We start from the raw sequence: 19851 nt of genomic DNA on the forward strand, positions 1-19851 counted from the left end.
GCACACACACTATGACCTGTTTGTAGAACAAAAATCTCCTTTGTAAAATTCAACTGAATTTTGCAAATAGAGATTTTGCAAAACTCAGTTTCCTCTGTTCATTTATGAGATCTCGAGTGCTGTAGACAATGATGTCCAGTTTGATGCAGTCGTTATAACTTGGCACGACATACTTTCAGTGCCTGCTGTGGGAGTTACTTCACAGCTGGTGGCATTCCTGGATCACTGGCCACCTTCCATATTACAGTGGCCTTGCAGCAACCTGACATGCAGGGTGAGACGATGGCAGGATCCTCCTCATGTTCAATACCCATTAGGTAACTGTCAAGGTCACCAACTGCCACTCATTCACTGGGACCTAGGGTTCAAGGCGCTCACCCCATTGCCCAGTACTACGGTTTCAGCCTGCGACAAAACCTAGCTTTGCTGCCATGGTCACAAGTTGCCTTCATCCCTGCTGACTCAGTGTCAGCAGCACTAACATAGCACTATCACAGCCTGGACTGAGCACCACAGAGCAGCCTTGCTTTTGTATGAGCCAAAGGTCAGTCTTACATCTCCGCCAATGTATATGAAAGCTTATGGTTAATGAAGAGTTCAGCGCAGCTGTTGGTGTCTTACTGATGGGTTTCTTATTCTCCACAACCACTGATTGAACCTGGAATACATAGGTGGGAATTAACCATGCCATCCTGATGGTAAAAGAATGGTTTCTCACCCCTCCAGTAGTGAGTTTACTAAACCCAACCTCGACACAGTGTTCCTTGAGTTACATAAAGCGTTTGATACAGTTTCTTACTGTTGCTTGGTAAACGAAATAATAGCTTAGTGAGTATCTGACCAGGTGTATGATTGTATTGACAGATGTATTGGTAAGTTTAGGTTACCCCAAAAGAGTGTGTTAATGTTTACAAGATGCATCACCAAAGTCAGAACAAATTTAAATTTCCCCCACATTGTTCTTCCACCAGAGGCAATTACTGGCATTGTGCTCTATCAATTACTGGTAGTTAACAGTTGAATGGTGAAGATGTTGAAATGAAATGCAGAATATGATAAAAGATTTGAAATTATTGAAGACCATTGTCCTGGGCGCGCAACATCAGACATAATTCGCTCCTTTAAATACATGAAATCCACAGTTTGTTGTTCTGGCAAAAATTTGGCTTGAGAACACTCAAATATTCCAGTGTTCCAGTGAAGAAGGTTCAGCATTGATATAGGAGAATCCAAGTTAATCATGGTGATCATTGCTGAAGATTCTAGGTGTAAGTGGGCAAGCAACCCATAGAATTTCTAAGGAGGATCTTCAGAACAAATCCTATGTTTTCTGAGACTAATAGGGCAAAACAATGAGTATTAGTTCTTTGGTTGTTGGAAAATGGTGATGCCAGACACATCTGATTCTTTTCTGACAAAGATTTTTGCGGTAGGCACAAAAATCAACCAGAGGATGACTGGTGCCTCATACATAATCCAGAGGATGTTCCCATTGTTGCCAGAAACAAATTTCGTGCCACTCTTCACTTTCTGAGTGTTGTATGCGAAGAGTTGCATATGGTGCACCAACATAGAAAACTACAAATAAAGTTTCATAAAAGAAGTTTATTTAAATGTTATTTTTTAGTAAAGCTGGGGATGGAAACTGACATTGCGAACATTTCAGCAAGGCAGTGCACGTGCCTTGTGAACCATTTAAAATTATTTGTTTGAGAAATTTGTTAACATCGAATATAGACCTAAGTGGTAATAAGTCTTTTTTTTTAATGTGTCTGTCTGGAGTGTAGTCATGTATGGAAGTGAAACATGAACAATAAACAGTTTATATGAGAAAAGAATGGAAATTTTAGAAATCTGGTGCTACAGAAGACTGGCTGGTTTATGTAACTAATGAGTGGGTACTGAATGGATTTGGGGAGACAAGAAATTTGTGGCATGAATTGACTACAAGAAGGGACCACTTGAAAATACACATTCCGAAACATCAATGGATTGCCACTTTAGTATTGGAGAGAAGTGTGTGCATCTGCATGTGCGCATGGGTGCGTTATGTTGTATGGGGGGAGGGGGGGGGTAAAAATCATAGAGGGAGGCAAAGAGATGAATATAGTAACCCGATTCAGAAGGATATAGGGTGCAATAATTCTTTGAAGATAAGGCTTGTATAGGATAGAGTAGCATGGAGAGTTGCAGTAAACCAGTCTTCGGACTGAAGACGACAACAACAACAACAAAAAAGAAACTATTACAGGGTGTATACGACCCAGGAGATCTGGGAAAAACCCGTTAATTTTTTCGTTCGGGAGAAAACAGGGAAAAACCCAGGAATTTTTTAGAATTCTGGGAATTTTTCATTGTTTTAGATACCAATTAAATTTTTGTGATTTTGACTGGTAAGAACCAACACTCTAATGAAGGATATTACTGTATCCTGCTTCTGCAGAATAATACTGCCGCAACAAAACATGAACGAGAGGGGAGGGGGGGGGGGGGGGGAACTAAAATAAATCTTAAGTCACAAAGGAAATGCACCATATACAGCATCAAAACACAGTGCTCATACAAGCGTCTGCCAACCAAAGTGTATCAAAGGCTTTAGGAAGACTACGGAGTGCTTCCTAACAACAAATTGCTTCCGATGAGTGTGACTTGACAGCTGTTTATATTAGATTCATTTGAGCAATTGCGGGCGGGCTGTTGCACATGCACAGTTCAGTCACGTATTAGTAGTACCTTCTCCCGCTTCTGGCTACAGATGTGTGGCTGGGTGCCACTATCTAAATTGCTCTGGTTCGGAAATATCGTAGATCTGGGGCTGATGCACAGAGCAGTCTGAGTTGTAGTGGGGAGGTTGGTAGTCTCCACGTGACCTGTGTTCACGTTTAGTGATTTTGCTGTTTCCTCTTCGTTTATTAGACACTGGACTCTCATTCGGGAGGACGACGGTTCAATCCCGCGTCCGGCCATCCTGATTTAGGTTTTCCGTGATTTCCCTCAATCACTCCAGGCAAATGCCAGGATGGTTCCTCTGAAAGGGCACGGCCGACTTCCTTCCCCATCCGTCCCTAATCTGATGAGACCGATGACCTCGCTGTCTGGTCTCCTTCCCCAAACAACCCAACCCCAACCCCCTTCGTTTATTGCTCTCACAATAAATGAAAACAAAACAGATTTCTGTAGCCGGGAGCTACCAAATGAATTAGAATACATTCGAATAATTACGGAAAGCTAAAATATGTTTTTAGTTTCAGGTTTTATTTCCACCTTTCTGACAGTCAAGCATTAATCGCCTTGCAGAACAATGAAGTTATTTTTGTCGGTTTGCTAAAGAGATTTGGCTTTTATTAATCTTTTGCGCTGAGGCAGTCAATTTAATTTCACACTGTTGGCTAGTTTCAACTTTGCTGCATTTCAAGTGCACGTTTTCCATCTTCTAGCTCGTATGGCATTATGCCATAATAAAAAACCAAACATGAGATAATATAGTAGTGGTACTCAAGAAAATTTACATCCGAATCTGGACATACGATTGTGCACTTTAAGCCGAATTATGCATTTTAGGATGGTTCACGAAATTCCGATGCTCTTCAAGTATCATTTGATGTCTTGCTTCTTTTATGACATAATGCAAGATTTTTTAATGTTTTACACGTACGAACATGCGGGCTTCCTGCGTCATCGTAGCTGCACAGGCGCAGTGATGTCTGTTATCTGGTGCTCTCTGGCAACTGCTGAAACAAACCAATTTCTAACAGGTCACCAGAAAATATTGCGAATGGTGGTTTGAAAAGTGTTACTTTCAAAGTAAATTTTGTTTTACGCAAGATGAACTATGTGCAAGAATGTACGATGAATTTCTTAAATCACAGAGCGTTTGACTCTCATTTAAAAATCAACACTTTGAGGACGACCATCTAGAAGAATTTCGAGCCCAGAAGATCGGACATTTACATCGTTAATAAAATTTTTACTGGCACATTTGTGTGATTTATCTTAAAGTGTAACACGCGCAAAAAGATCAGCATTATATGTGGAAGCTGAGCTTCTCTTGCAGCTTATTAATCTTCGAGAGCAATATTATTTGTGAAAGCTTTGTTTTTCTTGTAGCAACACTATGTATATTAATTTAAACCACTAACTTTTCTTTTTTGCGTGTTTGTGCTACTTAAGAGTCATCTTGCTATTGGTTGACTAAATCACGTGTCTTATGCTGTCATCAGCTGGCAAGATCACGTGACATGAGCTATGACTGGCTTACAAAAGCGCATCGCAGTCTCAATTTCATTGCTTCGGAAAGTAACATGCAGCATTTGGTGGAATTCGAATTTATACCTCCGTAACACGAAAAAATGTAGCATACATGTTGCTGCACATCAAAGATCTTTCCAAAATGTGTTTTTTTCCCCCTGGGTTTCATTTTATAAAGTGCCGGCAAATTCTACGTCTGTGTAGAAAACCATAAACATTCTAAGGATTGATAAGTTTTACAGTGCCGAGGAAAAGTATACTGTCACTTAAGACGGAAAAAGTGTATTTTCTCCTGGGAGAAAGTGTATTTTCAACCGGGAAATCCGGGAAAAATCCGGGAATTTTTTCCTTGTCCATGTATACACCCTGTGTTAAATTTTTCTTGATTTTGGATATACATTCAGAATAAATGATGTGGAAAATGTTGAAACTCGATGGGGCTGTTTGTGGACAATGCTGTTGTCGGTAGGAAGGTTAAAACATCGGAAGACCGTAGTGAAATGCAGGAAGAATTGCACAGGATTGATGACTGGTGCAGGAACTCAGTTAAGCCTGAACATAATAAATGTAAAATACTGTGTGAAAATGGGCAAAGAGATCCACTACCACTAGGTTGAGATTCATTGGAAGAATCTTACAGAAATGTAAAAACAACTGGTGTGTGAAACCTGTTTGATCATTGTGTATTGCTCATCGGTTGGGACCATTATAAGGCTGAGTTAATAGGAAAGGGGGGGGGGGAGGGGGGGGGGGGGAGAGAGAGAGAGAGAGAGAGAGAGAGAGAGAGAGAGAGAGAGAGAGAGAGAGAGAGAATGGATTTGCTCAGCAGGCTCCAATTCAGACACTAAAAGAGAGGTGTTGTGCATTGCCGAGAAATTTACTGCTGAAATTATAAGAATGAGCATTTTAAGAATATCCAGGAAACATAATTATTTCTTCACAACTATGTCTTAAAAAACAATTGCAATGAGAAAATCTGAGAAAGTAGAGGTCATATGGAGGCTTACCCAAAGTTTTTATAAAGAAGGTCCACAGTAGCTGCATTGTAATTATCAGTCTTTATTTCACGATATATCTGTTATAGCTTACGTTGGTATTTTTAAGTAATGTGTGAATAGTGTTGGTGAGATCATTTATGTACATGATTACACCTTGCACGTTTGGTTCGTTGGGTATCGGTACTTAGGACTAGGTGAACTTGAAATCCATATTACATCAAGAGTAAACTGTCATGTTACTGACAGTGTTCAGTTGCTGAGAAAATTACATAGTTGTAATATTTCTTATGCAGTGAATGTTTTGACAGCAATTTGGCAGTTGTATTACTATGATGATACATGTTTACAGAGTATAAGAAAATAACAGTGATGATATTACCACTGGTTTGATTTTGACATAGGTTGTCTTTGGTTGTCGTGTGTTATTTGTTTTTAGTTTTATCCTTCTCATGTTCCAGTATGTCAATAAAGTTTTCTAGGTTATAATTTATGCTTAAAATCTGTATGTTATTTACTATGTCTTGTGGATAGTTTCTTGTGTGTATATAAATTTCCAATTCTTTAAGAATGTTCATAGTGGGATCTTTTTTATCCTATGTGGTATTTGCAATGCATTTTCAATTTTATTGACCATGTGGTGGTGGTTTTTCAGATGAAAGAGGAAGCTCATTTGATTATTGTAAGTATTTCTGACGTGGTATTTGAATTGGATGGTAAAATTTCATCCTGTTTGGCCGATGTAGAAGTTATTGCAGTTGCTACACATGATTTTTTTTTTATATATGTAGATATATAATTTTATTCTAGGTGGTTGATAATATGAAAGTCTAGCAGTATATTTGTGATTCTGAACAATACATTTATTTTGTTGGATATTTGACCTAGGTAAGCAGCCAGTATATACTTTGTGTTATGTATTATGTACATAAATGATCTCACCAACATTGTATTTGCAGATTACATGAAAATGGCAGTGAAAGCCAAAACAGATCATTTGTAAAATAAAGACTGATAATTACATTGCAACTGTTCTGGACCTTCTTTATCATAATTTGATTATCTGGTGTATACTGTGCTACAGGCCCAAATGAACAAAACATTTCCCACAATAGTTTTTCTCAACTCACTGTTTGAGAGTGGAACAAAGAAGGTGGAAAAAGAACAGCAGTACCCATGGCACACTGAGCAGTACATACTTCCAGGCATCAGAGATTGTGGATAATAGTACTCCCTAAAAGAAAGGAAAACTAGCAACAGATTGTGTTCCATTCAATGTCTTAATTTGGGGAACAAATTATCCAGTTTATGTTGACCTGTCTGTGAAGTGATGAACGCAGTGTACTGAAAGTGCTATATGGATGTTTGTACTAGTTAAGTACAATTAATATGTAACGAAGACTTAACTAATCAAAAGTTGTAATATTCTGTCACATGCATGTTGGTATTGTGTAAATTTAGATGAAAACATTTTAGTGGAGGTAAGAAGCCTTATGGGGGAGGTATGTGGATTTATATCTACTGTGCATGCTGGAGGCACTGTAGACCAAAATTAGTGACTTTGTTCTATTCTAATCACATATGAAGTACAGTAAAAATAATGTCTCTATACTTAGATGCACACTCCAGTGTCTCTTATTATATTTACATTAATCATATGTGGTATATGCCATACAGGGAGTAAATCTGCTGCACCATCCATGATGCCAGTTTCCTACATTTAGTCAAGGGTGTTTGCTTTTTTTTCCTTAAGATAACCCATGTTGATTTTCAATGAAGATGTGTTATCTTAACCAAAAAAGGCATATCATCTACTCCATTGTTGGCCATGTGTCTTGTCTTATGAGATACTGAAAGGAATATAGGTAACCATGTACCATATAGCTGAGACATGGAGTACTGGGCAGATCCATAAAGAAAGGCTGAAACCATTGTTATGCACCGAGTGAGGTGAGGCAGTGGTTAGCACACTGGACTCCCATTCGGGAGGATGACAGTTCAAACCCGCATCTGGCCATCCTGATTAGGTTTTCCTTGATTTCTCTAAATCGCTTCAGGAAAATGCCAGGATGGTTCCTTTGAAAGGGCATGGCCAACTTCCTTCCCCCATCATTCCCTAATCTGATGGAACTGACGACCTCACTGTTTGGTCCCCACTCCCAAATAAACCCAATCCAATGCATTGTTAAGCTTTTGGACAATGTCGTCCTTACTTGTAGCCCTGACACACACACACACACACACACACACACACACACACACACACACACACTAGATGGAGTGAGATAGGTTGTTTCAGGAGCAGCATGGCTGGGGGGGGGGGGGGAGTTAAGATAAGGAGGGCACCAAGGGAATGAGGGCATGGGGATAGGGATGTGTAGTGAACTTATTGTGGCACAGGTAGAGGAAGCTGCATGTGGCACACATGGAAGTAGAGGAATGGTGTGGAGTGAGAGAGAGGGAAGGGTAGAACACAGGAAAAAGACTGTGTAGAAAGCAGTTTGGATATAGCTTAATGGAGTGGTGTGAGAAACATAGTGGAAGGGGGAGATCTGGGTCTTAGGTAGGCTGTGAAATGAGTAATTTTCATCTTCACGGTTCAGAGGTGGTGGTGGTGGTGGTGGTGGTGGTGGTGGTGGTGGTGGTGGAAGGGGGAAGATAGGAGTGTGGGGGGAGGGGGAATGGAAAACGGACGACACTTGTTGTGAAGCTGCCAGTGAAGTCAAGCATGTCGGGTTCAGTACATTATTGTATTTGCACTGGGTGTTATCTTTGTCCTTGACCACAGATTGTAGTCCTTTCATTCTGGCTGACAGGTGTTTGGTGCTCATACGCACATAAAAAGCTCTACAGATGTTAGACCTCAATTGGTGTATGACATTAAAACCTTCACTAGTGGCCTTTCTACAACTGGGAGTTCACTGGAGTGTCCACTACTAGCAGAGACATGAATCTACATTGCTGGTTACAAGATGTGCCACTTTTGATGCCTCCTTTGAAGAAATATCTGTGTATCACCTAATTTTCTGAACATAAGGATATGTATATTTAGTCATGGTTGATATCCTTTCCCTTCCTTGTCCAATCTGAGCAAGTGGTTCGTCTCTAAACGCCCAAAAACTGACTCAAAACTTCCTGCCTATATATGTCTTTTAGCAGTATTTGTTGCAGTTCTTAAGTGTAGGGTAAATGTTGCCTGAAATTTTATGTAAATTTTAAAATGTAGTCATAGAGTTTTGTTGTATACGCCATAATTGTGATTTTGTGACTGTGTGTGTGTGTGTGTGTGTGTGTGTGTGTGTGTGTGTGTGTGTGTGTGTGTGTGTGGTGGTACTGTTAAGCATTATGTTCGTTGATTATCACAGGTACTACGTCTACACCTTTAAACTCACAAGCTTCAAGTAGTTTTGGACCAGTTGCTGGGCCCAGCCATGTTCAGTGTGCTGATGTTACCAGCACTAACACTAATACTGGTTCTGCATCATCCATTCCACAACAACCACAGATACAAAATCGTATTACTCCTGTTTCAAGGCCATCAAAATTACCACCTGAACTTTTAACAGCTGAGCGTGAACGCAGGTTAGTTGAATCCTTTTGTAAAGCAATCATCATTGCGTTATACGAAATTGTGAAGCCTTGCACTTGTAACCCTAATTTAGTGTAAGGCAGCAAAATACAATTTGTTTAAATATCTACTGAGAATGTGTCAGTGAGTGATAGTTTTACTGTGTGCACAATATATAAATAATTCATAACATTATCATTTTTCAGCATTGTATAGACTACTTTGGAGAACCAGTGAATACCACAAATTATATTACCACCCCCCCCCCCCCCCCCCCCGTCCCCTTTTTTTATTTCTCTCTGTTGTGCATATGTGCATATCTTAAATTATTAGACAGTGATTTTGAGAATTGGTTAGAGAAGGTATTTTGCACAGTAAACTTTTCTGCCTGGAGCTGTTCATACTTTTACAAGAAAATGAATGGAGGAGAATGTATGAGAAAATGTGAGAGAGAATGTTAAACCTCTGAGAATTTCAGCCCAATTGAGACTTAACAGTGAATTGAAATCAGTCACAATAGTACAATTAAATCACTCTGATATATAGTTGCAGTAAATAGAAGTAACATGGCAAGACTTCTTTTTCTTGAGCTTGAATAGGAAATATTGCATTACCTCTTGATTCTACCTCCTCATATTCATTGTATATACTGCACATCTTGGATCTGAACTCCAGAATCCTCAGAACAACCCATATTTTGAAGTGATGTTAGGGTGTGACAGTTGGAGCAAAAAGGGCTAACTACTATGATTTTGTAAGGCATTTGTACTTATCTGGCATGTAGATATAAAATTACGAAGGTGGCCAGTATACCTTCAGTAGGCGAAACTCCAGTATTGTTAACAGGCAAATTTAAAAGTAAAAACACTAGTTCTAGCTTTCAGAACTATTAGTTCCTTCCTCAGGGCAGGAGGAGGTAAGGTTCGGGAATATAAGAAATGAGTGGCAAGTCACTCAGACTCTAGGATGAGACGGGCGTACCTGTTATGAATATAAGGGGGAAGGTGTCAGTTGCAGCTATTTGCATATTGCATGGATCAGAATTGCAATATCTGACTACGATGTGTTACAAGTAAGTTGTACAGTTACAGTACACTTTCTAAACGAAAATGTGGTAACATGCTGATCATTTACGTGAGGAGAGGGGCTAGTGTAATTGGTTAATACAAACCAGAAAAAAATGCACGGAAGTATGTTTTTTAACACAAACCTACGTTTTTTTAATTGGAACCCCATTAGTTTTGTTAGCACATCTGAACTTATAAACAAATATGTAATCAGTGCCGTTTGTTGCATTGTAAAATGTTAATTACATCCGGAGATATTGTAACCTAATGTTGATGCTTGAGTACCACTCCTCTGCTGTTCGATCGTGTGTATCGGAGAGCACCGAATTACGTAGGGATCCAAAGGGAATGGTGATGGACCTTAGGTACAGAAGAGACTGGAACAGCACATTACGTCCACATGCTAACACCTTTTCATTGGTCTTTTTCACTGGCGCTCATGTACATTACCATGAGTGGTGAGGTACACGTACACACGTGGTTTCCGTTTTCAATTACGGAGTGGAATAGAGTGTGTCCCAACATGTCAGGCCAATAGATGTTCAATGTGGTGGCCATCATTTGCTGCACACAATTGCAATCTCTGGCGTAATGAATGTCGTACACGCCGCAGTACATCTGGTGTAACGTCGCCGCAGGCTGCCAAAATACGTTGTTTCATATCCTCTGGGGTTGTAGGCACATCACGGTCACATTCTCCTTTAATGTACCCCACAGAAAGAAGTCCAGAGGTGTAAGATCAGGAGAACGGGCTGGCCAATTTATGCGTCCTCCGCGTCCTATGAAACGCCCGTCGAACATCCTGTCAAGGGTCAGCCTAGTGTTAATTGCGGAATGTGCAGCTGCACCATCATGCTGATACCACATATGTCGACGCGTTTCCAGTGGGACTTTTTCAAGCAACGTTGGCAGATCATTCTGTAGAAACGCGATGTATGTTGCAGCTGTTTGGGCCCCTGCAATGAAGTGAGGACCAATGAGGTGGTCGCCAATGATTCCGCACCATACATTTACAGTCCATGGTCGCTGTCGCTCTACCTGTCTGAGCCAGCGAGGATTGTCCACGGACCAATAATGCATGTTCCGTAGATTCACTGCCCTGTGGTTTGTGAAACCCGCTTCATTGGTAAACAGGTAGAACTGCAACGCATTCTCTGTTAATGCCCATTGACAGAATTGCACTCGATAATTAAAGTCATCACCATGTAATTGCTGATGTAGCGACACATGAAACGGGTGAAAGCGGTGACGATGCAGTCTGTGCATGACACTACTTTGATTCAGTCCACCGGCTCTCGCAATGTCCCTTGTACTCATGTGTGGGTCCACAGCAGCTAACACACCAACTGCACTCGCTTCTCCTGTGACGGGCCTGTTACGGACCCGTTTGCGTGCTACGACCATACCTGTTGCATACAGTTGGCGGTAGATGTTTTGCAATGTGCGGCACATTGGATGCTCTCTGTCCGGGTACCGTTCTGCATACACCCTGCAGGCTTCAGCTGCATTTCATCGACACTCGCCATAGATGAGTATCATCTCCGCCTTTTCAGAGTTCGAATGCACCATGGTCACAGTTCCAACAACACTACACTATCACAGACGTCTGGTAACACGGTGTACTACAGTTGGTCTGCATGCGGAGACGAATGCAGAATAACAATAGCAGCAAGCGCTACATGCAGACACTGCGACAGCTAGACCAAACCACAACAGTGCACTACAGCCACACTCGTAAACACGGTGTCATCGTAAACATGTCCCTGCAGATGCTGCTCGCCGACCGTGGCCCGTGTTTGTTACAACACGCAACTGAACGTCGGAGGTTTCAAGCGTCAACTTTAGGTTACAATATCTCCGGATGTAATTAAAATTCTACAATGCAACAAACGGCACTGATTACGTATTTGTTTATATGTTCAGATGTGCTAATATATATATATATATATATATATATATATATATATATATATATATATATATATATGGAATACTTTATTTAATGACCTATGTATAACTAATCCACCCACTGTGAAAGGATTTTTCGAAATTTAACTCTTGAAGAGGTGAAATGGACATTTAAATTTTGTCTAGGACACTGATGTGGAGTACTGCCTGTCTGATAGGTGTTCCTGTACATTTGATGTGCTATGCAGATTGCATCTTGATCCCTGTGCAGATTTAACAATGTCTTTAGAAGCCACTATGAGGATCAAACATGTCATTGGACATTTGAAGTAGAAAGTATATATGACTTACAGCTTTATAACAACTTTGAAAATAACACAGACTTCCTTTCCCAGAAGCAGTTAGTGAAGGAAGGTTGATGAAGTGTCAGAGTCTTATTTTGATGTTTTCCACTCTAACAAATAAAAATTTTCTGAAGTTTCAAATAATTGTACTTGAAAAGTAAATTGTGTAGTGAATATAAAATTAAAAACCACTGTATTGATGTGTGTCGTCATGTGTTTTTGTCAAATTATGATTGGCCCCTTTCACTGAATCTTCTTCCAAGCAGTCTAATGTTCATACACCTATTTCCGTGTTGGCATGTTCTGTGGTTTCCCTGCAGTGCAGGGCTAGATGCACAGACCGAACAAAAAAGAACAAACTTAATGATTTGGAAATTTTTCACAAAACAAACCTGTAAAACCATAAAGTTGCATCTACAAATATCAACATAGTTATCCAGTAATGCAAATAACATCAAATTCTACTCTCTCACAGTGTTGGGGGCGGTAATAAATCCATGATTCCTTGCTTGTCGTAAGAGGAGTCTTATACCTAGTCCTGCTTCTACAGTTACGACTTGGTTATTATTAGGATACCTGTCAGGTTTAGCTCATTTCACAACCTTTCCATCAATCTTTTTGGCTTAATCACTTATGGTCTCCTTTCCTCCTCTAAAGATTTGACCTTCACTTTTCTAAATTTTGCAGAAGTATGAGCTGTTTGGGTATGGACACTGTAAATGATGCATAATATATTTACTGTGCACTGTTATCTTTTGCATGTAATACAAGTGTGAATTCATGTTCGCACTCTAAATCCAGCATGGTAGCCAATTTTTCGTGGGAGATGTTATGTACCCTCATGGTTGTAGCCCCCCTGACAATGCAGGGATCACACTGTAACTTCCACATCTATACTGAAAAGTAGCTACCCATCCAATCCAGGGCTCCAAGCTCCAAGCAACGGTTACTATGCCAGATAGCCTTTGCTTTGGGAGTGTGGCACCTGTGGGGACAGGCTCTTGATTAGAGTGAGTGGCATCAATATCCGTAGTGTAATAGATCAGACTCGCCTTTACTGTTGACCATGCCAACACAGCTGTCTCAGCAAATAGGAAGCAAGATTTTAATGCAGAAGCTGACAATCCTGTCGTCTTTCTGTCTTCGGCCGTGCCATGGGATGAGAGTCAAGCAAGGAGAAATGGAAGTGGACAGTTCACCCAGTTCCTGGTATACTCCAGAACTTTTGGAGAACTTTTTGCAACATGAAGCAACTGGTTTTCATTGAAGATATTGAGGATAGGTTCAGAGCAGCATTGCAGACTGTTAATGAAGGTATGAGTGAGCATATGAAATAAGTTCACAGATACATGAGTGGCTCGAAGACTCTTTAAGCAATAGAACCCAGTATGTTGTCCTCTATGGCGAGTGTTCATCAGAGACAAGGGTATCATTAGGAGTGCCCACCAGGGAAGAGTGATAGGACCATTGTTGTTCTCTGTATACATGAATGATTGGGCTGATGGGATGGGCAGTAATCTTCGGTTGTTTGCTAATGATGCTGCGGTGTACGGTAAGGTGTCAAAGTTGAGTGACTGTAGGAAGATGCAAGGTGACTTAGACAAAATTTCTAGTTGGTGTGAAGAATGACAGCTAGCTCTAAATGTGGGGAAAAGTAAGTTAATGCAGATGAGTGGGAAAAACAAACTTATAATGTTCAAATCCAGCATAAGTAGTGTACTGCTTGACACAGTCATGTCATTTAAATATCTGGACATAACATTGCAAACTGGTATGAAATGGAATGAGCATGTGAGGACTGTAGTAGGGAAGGCAAATGGTTGACTTCGGTTTATTGGGAGAATTTGAGGAAAGTGTGCTTCATCTGTAAAGGAGACTGCGTATTGGGTGCTGGTGTGACCTATTCTTGAATACTTAGAGTGTTTGGAATCTGTACCAGGTCAGATTGGAGGAGGACATTAGAGCAGTTCAGAGTTGGCCTGCCATATTTGTTACTGGTAGGTTTGAACAACACGTAAGTCTGCAACGCAGCATACAGTGGCTTGCAGATTATCGGTGTAAAAATGTAGAACTTGCTGCAACAGAGAATGTGAGCAATGGATCATTGTTGATCAAACCTTTGATTGCTAACCAGTCACATGCACTTTAGTCTTGAAGTAGCTCAGAGATATACCAGTTACCATCTCTTCTCATCACAAATTCAACAGGATTCAAGGTGTCTTCTTCCATTGGGACCTAACACTACAAATGTATGAAGTGTATGCTAACCTGTAGGGGTATGGAGTACATTTTGTTTGCTGTTTTCAGAGAGGACATAAGGACAATAAGGTGGATACTGGAGCTTTCATCCTAGCCTTCAATTGAAGAACTCTACCTGAGAAAGTTAAGATCGTGGTTTATAGGTGTGATGTCAAGCCCTATTTTCCTTCTCCTGTCAGGTGTTTTAGGTGCCAGACATTTGGACACACGTCCTCCGGCTGTAATGAAGAAGCTGCTTGTGGGACATGCAGAGGAACACTACATGGTGTCAGCCATTGTGAACAACCCCCTACATGTGTAATCTGCCCAGAATACCACTACCCTCTTTCATTCACATGTTCAACTTTCAAGGGGGAGAAGAAAGTCCAGGAATATAAAATGCTTGACCACCTATCTTTATCAAAATGCTGAGACAAAGTTTGAATGACTCACTCAATTGATGTGACATGAAACTTTGCGAATATCCTCACCTAGCACAATGGCAGGGTCTCAAAAAGCAACTCCTGGCCATAACCACATTCATATACCTGCTTTTTTGTTGGAGAAGGGACTGGAGCTTACTGACCCCCAAGTCCATAGCACCAGTGGTAACCACCCCTTTGGTGCAGCCAGAGATGTCTCATCCTTCTCTAGCACTGCCAAGGAAGAGGACACCTGCCAATATGGGCCCCTCCCAGAACGAAGCAGACACTCAGTCTACCACCAACCAGTGGCTGACAAAGCCACAAGCTGCAGGCTGTAGAAAAGAACAGTCCTCTTCTATCATAGAATTCGAGATAAGAAAATCGTCACAGAAATCGAAACCTTAGAGACGAGAAGAAAAAATTGAGAAGCTGAATTCTGCTGCTGTGGTCGATCTGGCCCCATCTCCACAGAGGTTGAGCCTGTGTATACTAATGAAAAATCACATGTTCTGGTGGGACAGTACTCATCAGCAAAGTAATTCATACTCCTGTTGCCCCTTCACGGCTTTCTCAGATCTCAATCTGATGTTACTTCATTGGATCTACCATTGCCACAAGGCCAAACTCAAGTCAGTTAAAAGATACTTACTCTGCAGTTAGTGTGGAACTCCAGGGGACAGAGTTCTCAGAAACCAAACACTCTACTATTAAAAACTACAAATCGTGTGCTGTAAAAGTTACGTTAATGGTGAGAGGGCATCCAGAGGAGTCTGCATGCTCATATGCTCTGACACTTTCAGTAAGCAAATGCCACTAACCACTGAATTAGAAGCTGTTGTTGTTAGTCTCTACCTGTTCGATACCGTATTTACTCGAATCTAAGCCACACTTTTTTTCCGGTTTTGTAATCCAAAAAACCGCCTGCGGCTTAGAATAGAGTTCAAAGTAAGCGGAAGTTCTGAAAAATGTTGGTAGGTGCTGCCACAACTAACTTCTGCTTTGCAGGCACAAAGATAAATACTGGCGCCAAAACCTCTGCGTCAGTAAATAAATTAAAAGAAAAGGTAGAAGAATGTAAACATTATGCCATGTATTCTTTCGTGTTTGCTGCTATCTCATTTAAATCCCGTATGCCTAATAAACTACGAAACTAGACTGAGACAACAGCAAACTCGGAAGAATATACATATCATGTCATGTTTATATTCGTATTATTCTTATGTCTAATAGTGATACAGTCAGAAATGAAGCACGGCAATTGACTAGATTTTTAAATTTAAGGTGACTCTAATTTCTGTGCAGAATGTAATGTACGAAAAAGGTGTCTGCAAAGATTTTCAAATGGAGAAAAAGTTTCACTAAACTCTTTTTTTTTTTTTGTAAGCCGTGGTAGTGGGCATAAAAGCAAGTCATGCCGCGAGCGGCAACAGGTCGGTAAACACTCATTATCAGAATGCGACAAACAATGCATGACACAGTGCAATAATGCATTTTCAGCTTAGAGCGCTGTAAACACCTATAACAAAGAGAACGGCATATATCAGATCAAAGCAAAATAAGCTATCGATTCAAACCAGATGAAGCACGTGAAAAAGGAAGGGTACCTTATAAATACGGACGGAGCGCCTGACACATAGCAATGGCTACTTGGTAAAGCTTAACTGTTAAGCTTACGACTCGACCCAAACTACTGTAGCTGTATCTTCATCCATTCAACCTAAATTGTGTCTCATGTTACAATGGACCAACTTTGTTTCGATTTGAAGGTGCGGTCTAAAACCCCCCCCCCCCACTTGAATTTCGAGTCTAAAATTTCAGGTGCTGCTTAGGTTCGGGAATTTTGTTCCCCCTTGATTTCGAGTCTCATTTTTCAGGTGCGGCTTAGATTCGAGTAAATACAGTAACTGTATCTATCCACCTCCAGACAGATCTAAATTGTATCACAAGTTGGGGGAGGTAGTGGAGCAGTTGCATTCACCCTTCCTTCTGCTGGTGGACTTCAGTTCTCACAGTCCTCTGTGGGGCAGTGAAACCACATCTGCATGGGGCCAAATATTAGAACAATTAATTTCGGAACTGGAAGTCTTCCTACTGAAGACTGCAGATGCAGCACATATCAGTATGGCTCATGAAACATGCTCAGGTATAAATACACTGAAGAGCCAAAGAAACTGGTACACTTGCCTAATATCGTGTAGGGCCCCCACGAGCACGCAGAAGTGCCGCAAAACGACACGTCCTGGACTCTACTAATGTCTGGAGTAGTGATGGAGGGAATTGACACCATGAATCCTGCAGGACTGACCATAAATCCGTAAGAGTACGAGGGGGTGGAGATCTCTTCTGACAGCATGTTGCAAGGCATCCCAGATATGATCAATAATGTTAATGTTTGGGGAGTTTGGTGGGCAGCAGAAGTGTTCAAACTCAGGAAAGTGTTCTTAGAGCCACTATGCAGCAGTTCTGGACGTGTGGGGTATCACATTGTCCTGCTGGAATTGCCCAAGTCTTTCGGAATGCGCGGTGCACAATGGACATGAACGGACGCAGGTGATCAGAAAGGATTCTTACGTACTTGTTGCCTGTCAATCATATCTAGATGTATCAGGGATCCCATATCACTCCTGAACACACCCACACCATTAAAGTCTCCACCAGCTTGAACGGTCCCCAGCTGACATGCGGGATCCATGAATTCATGAGGTTGTCTCCATAGCTGTTCATGTCCATCCACTCGATATAGTTTGAAACAAGACTTGCCCGACCAGGCAACGTGTTTCCAGTCATCGACAGACCATGTCAGTGTTGATGGGTCTAGGCGAGGCGTAAAACTTTGTGTCGTGCAGTCATCAAGGGTACACAAGTGAGCCTTCGGCTCCGAAAGCCCATATTGATGATGATGATTCGTTGAATGGTTCACATGCTGACACTTGTTGATGGCCCAGCATTGAAATCTGCAGCAATATGCGAAAGGGTTGCACTTCTGTCACGTTGAACAATTCTCTTCAGTCATCATTGGTCCCGTTATTGCAATATCTTTTTCTGGTCGCAGCAATGTTGGATATTTGATGGTTGTACTGGAAAATCCCCACTTCATTGCTGCCTAGGAGATGCCATGTCCCATCGCTCGTGTAACACCACGTTCAAACTCACTTAACTCTTGATAACCTACCATTGTAGCAGCAGTAACCGATCTAACAACCGCAGCAAAGATTTGTTGTCTTATATAGGCATTGCTAGCCGGAGTACCATATTCTACATATTTCTGTATTTGAATACACATGCTTTTTCTAGTTTCCTTGCCGCTTCAGTCTGTTGCAGTTCACAATCTGAGCATATCACCCTTGATCCAGTCGTATGTCAATGGCAACCTTTGAGACAACAATTATCATTTACTTATCACTCTCCCTTTCTCAAACTACCAACCAATGGAACACCAACCGTATTGGACACTTTGAAAAGCCAGCTGGCAAGCTTTTACGTATAGAGCAACTTTGGATCCAGTCAAGCAAAAGATATTAAAGGAGAGGTACAAGATACGATTGACATGATTATACATACTGCGGAAGCATTATACCTTATTCTTCAGGCCGTCGCCCCCCCCCCCCCCCTCCCCCCACCTGAAAACCTGTACCTTAGTGGTCTGATTAAATGTCTGCAGCCATCAGAGAGCATTGAAGGGCACTTCAACGTCACAAATGCCGTCCTTTTACAGAGCATTTAAGAGACTTCAAGCAAAGGCATGGTTTGTAATAAAAAAGGAGAAGGCAGAATGTTGGGAACAATATGTATCAACTATCAGAGCCCACACCACAGTGTTTAAAGTGTGAACTAAACTCCACTGTATTTGTGGCCAACCACCATCCACAGTAGTTCTCAACATGTTCTTCAATGGTGACATCTTTACTGATTCGTGGTCACTGCTGAATGCATCATATCACACTTTGTCTAAGTGTCTGCTTACAGTAACTACCATCCTAATTTCCTGACCCGGAAATGTAAGGTGGAGCAAAACTACTACTTCTGTTCACAAGGCTTTGAATCATACAATGTTCCATTTAGTGAATTGGAGTTCCATAGAAGTTTAATAGAGTGTCATGACACAGTCTCTGGACCTGATAAAGCCACAATCAGACGACGACTGCATAAAACACGTCCTTGGGTGTTTCAATTATATTTTACAGGAAGGGTGTTTCCCTCAGTGGTGGGAGGGTGTTGTGTTCCTATCATAACACCAGGAAAAGATCCTCGAACTTTGATTAGTTATTGGGCAATCTCTCTGATGAGTGGGCTGTGTAAATTATTCTTAAGATTGATCAACCAACAGCTGTGCTGACGCCTGGAAGCCAGAAGACATTTATCACAATTTCAAAGTGGCTTTTGTTCTTTATGATCCACCACAGACAAATTGATTCATCTGGAATCCACAGTGCACAATACTTTTGTGCATCACCAATATCTTATCGTTGTATTTTTTGACCTACATAAGGCATAAGATACCACCTGATGTCATCATATCTTGTCTTCTCTGCATGAGTGGGCCTTCGTATCTCTCTGACTGTTCCCAGTTTGGTTAGGTTCAACCCTTTGCAACCAAAACATACAGAAAACTGGGGTCTCTCAAGGATCAGTTCTGAGTGCAACTCTTTTCGCTATTGCATCAATGGTATTGTTTATATATGCAGACTGCAGCAACTAGTGGAAATTTGTACCAAGGCTGGGAGCCAAAGATGGGGCTCCTGCTGATTAAGCAGATGCGCTAACCACTATGCCGCCCAGGCACAGCGGCATTACGCAAATGCACAGGCTATTGTAGCTTGTGCCATCCAAGTCTCAGTCCTCTTGGTATTCCCCCTAAATGTGAACAACATTGCAGAGACTGTCCAACTGTACTGAAATAGCACCTTACCATTGAATAAAAGGGGCATCCTGCTTCAAACCCAGGCATAGGCGCCTCACTCAAATGAAACTATATGGTTCCAGAGACCTTTTCAAGTCTCAAACATTTGTGATGTGTGTGTAATGGTATTGTGACATCAATGGGACCCACCTTTCCCT

At 41.2% G+C, this 19851-nt stretch overlaps 1 protein-coding gene across 1 annotated transcript in view; it reads left to right on the forward strand.

Annotated features, from left to right (window-relative positions):
* Positions 1-12205, forward strand: part of LOC126184486 (uncharacterized) — a 57182-nt gene extending 44977 nt beyond the window's left edge. Inside the window, exons 5-6 of the mRNA XM_049926879.1 lie at positions 8609-8825; positions 12058-12205. Coding sequence (XP_049782836.1) covers positions 8609-8825; positions 12058-12205 — 365 coding nt within the window. The remainder of the gene's footprint in view (positions 1-8608; positions 8826-12057) is intronic.
* Positions 12206-19851: the final 7646 nt, after the last annotated feature.

The sequence above is a fragment of the Schistocerca cancellata genome, chromosome 4 (genome assembly GCF_023864275.1).
Source record: "Schistocerca cancellata isolate TAMUIC-IGC-003103 chromosome 4, iqSchCanc2.1, whole genome shotgun sequence".
Classification (NCBI taxonomy): domain Eukaryota; kingdom Metazoa; phylum Arthropoda; class Insecta; order Orthoptera; family Acrididae; genus Schistocerca; species Schistocerca cancellata.